At 63.5% G+C, this 917-nt stretch overlaps 1 protein-coding gene across 1 annotated transcript; it reads right to left on the bottom strand.

The window, feature by feature from the left end:
- Positions 1–24: 24 nt before the first annotated feature.
- Positions 25–653, bottom strand: LOC104526536 (alpha-sarcoglycan; the record flags this gene model as incomplete). The annotated part of the gene is made up of 3 exons (XM_010170018.1): positions 25–223; positions 321–393; positions 508–653. Coding segments are annotated over 3 exons (418 nt in total), but the record flags the coding sequence as incomplete, so codon positions are not given.
- Positions 654–917: the final 264 nt, after the last annotated feature.

Below are 917 nucleotides of genomic sequence, written 5' to 3'. Positions count from 1 at the left end.
GAGCAACCCCAGGTGTGGCTGTACCCCTCCTTGCGTCCCTCGAAGGGCAGTGGCACACGGCCACCTCGGTCCAGGGCAGAGGTGATGTTGATGACATGGAGGTCACCCTGCTCCCAGACACCAGCCGTGGCCTGGAGGAACATCTCCTGCACCATGGCCGGCAGCAGCTCCTCCACGTTCCTGTTCCCCACCAGGAACTCACCCTGGTACGGTGGTTCCCCACCTGTAGGGGACACGTGACACCCATGGGGACACCCCACATCTGTCCCAGGGGGGGCTCTGGGTCAGCCCAGTGTGATTTGGGGGTGCACAGCCCTTACCTGGCGTGGGGACAACGGTGATGACGAGGTTCTGTGCCACCGTCTCGTAGGTCTCCCGGTTGTACGCCAGCACCTGCCATCCAAGGAGAGACCCCCAAAGATGCCAGCCAAGGAGAGACCCCCAAAGATGCCATCTCCACCACACCATGTCACCCTCTTGCATGGGGCTGTGAGGGTGGGCACCTACCTCAATGACGTGGGTGCCCACCTCGGTGGCCGTGGGGCAGCCGTAGAGGTAGCCCGGCTGGTGGGGGTCACGTTGGATGTACCTCAGCCAGCGTGGCAGGTCGGGGTGGTCCCGGAGGTGGGCTTGGAAGGTGATGGGGGTGGCTGCTGGGGGCCAGGACACACGGACGGGTGAGGATGGACACGGACATGGGGACACGCATGTCACCAGGCTGTGTGGTTGGTAGACACCCATCCTAAAAGCCATTCCCCATCCAACTGGTCCCAGCAAGGAAGAACCACTGGTCCCTGTGCCAGTGGTGTCCCGGGGTGGGGTCCTGAGTGACCCCAAAGGGAGGTGACCCCCAAGTGGGGGGGTGAAGGGGTGCTGCTCCCAGGTGGGTTTAACAGTGCGATGGGGGAGTCTCCAAA

Source organism: Antrostomus carolinensis, unplaced genomic scaffold, assembly GCF_000700745.2.
Source record: "Antrostomus carolinensis isolate BGI_N321 unplaced genomic scaffold, ASM70074v2 scaffold30236, whole genome shotgun sequence".
NCBI lineage: Eukaryota > Metazoa > Chordata > Aves > Caprimulgiformes > Caprimulgidae > Antrostomus > Antrostomus carolinensis.
This window is presented reverse-complemented; position numbering and strand designations above follow the sequence as displayed.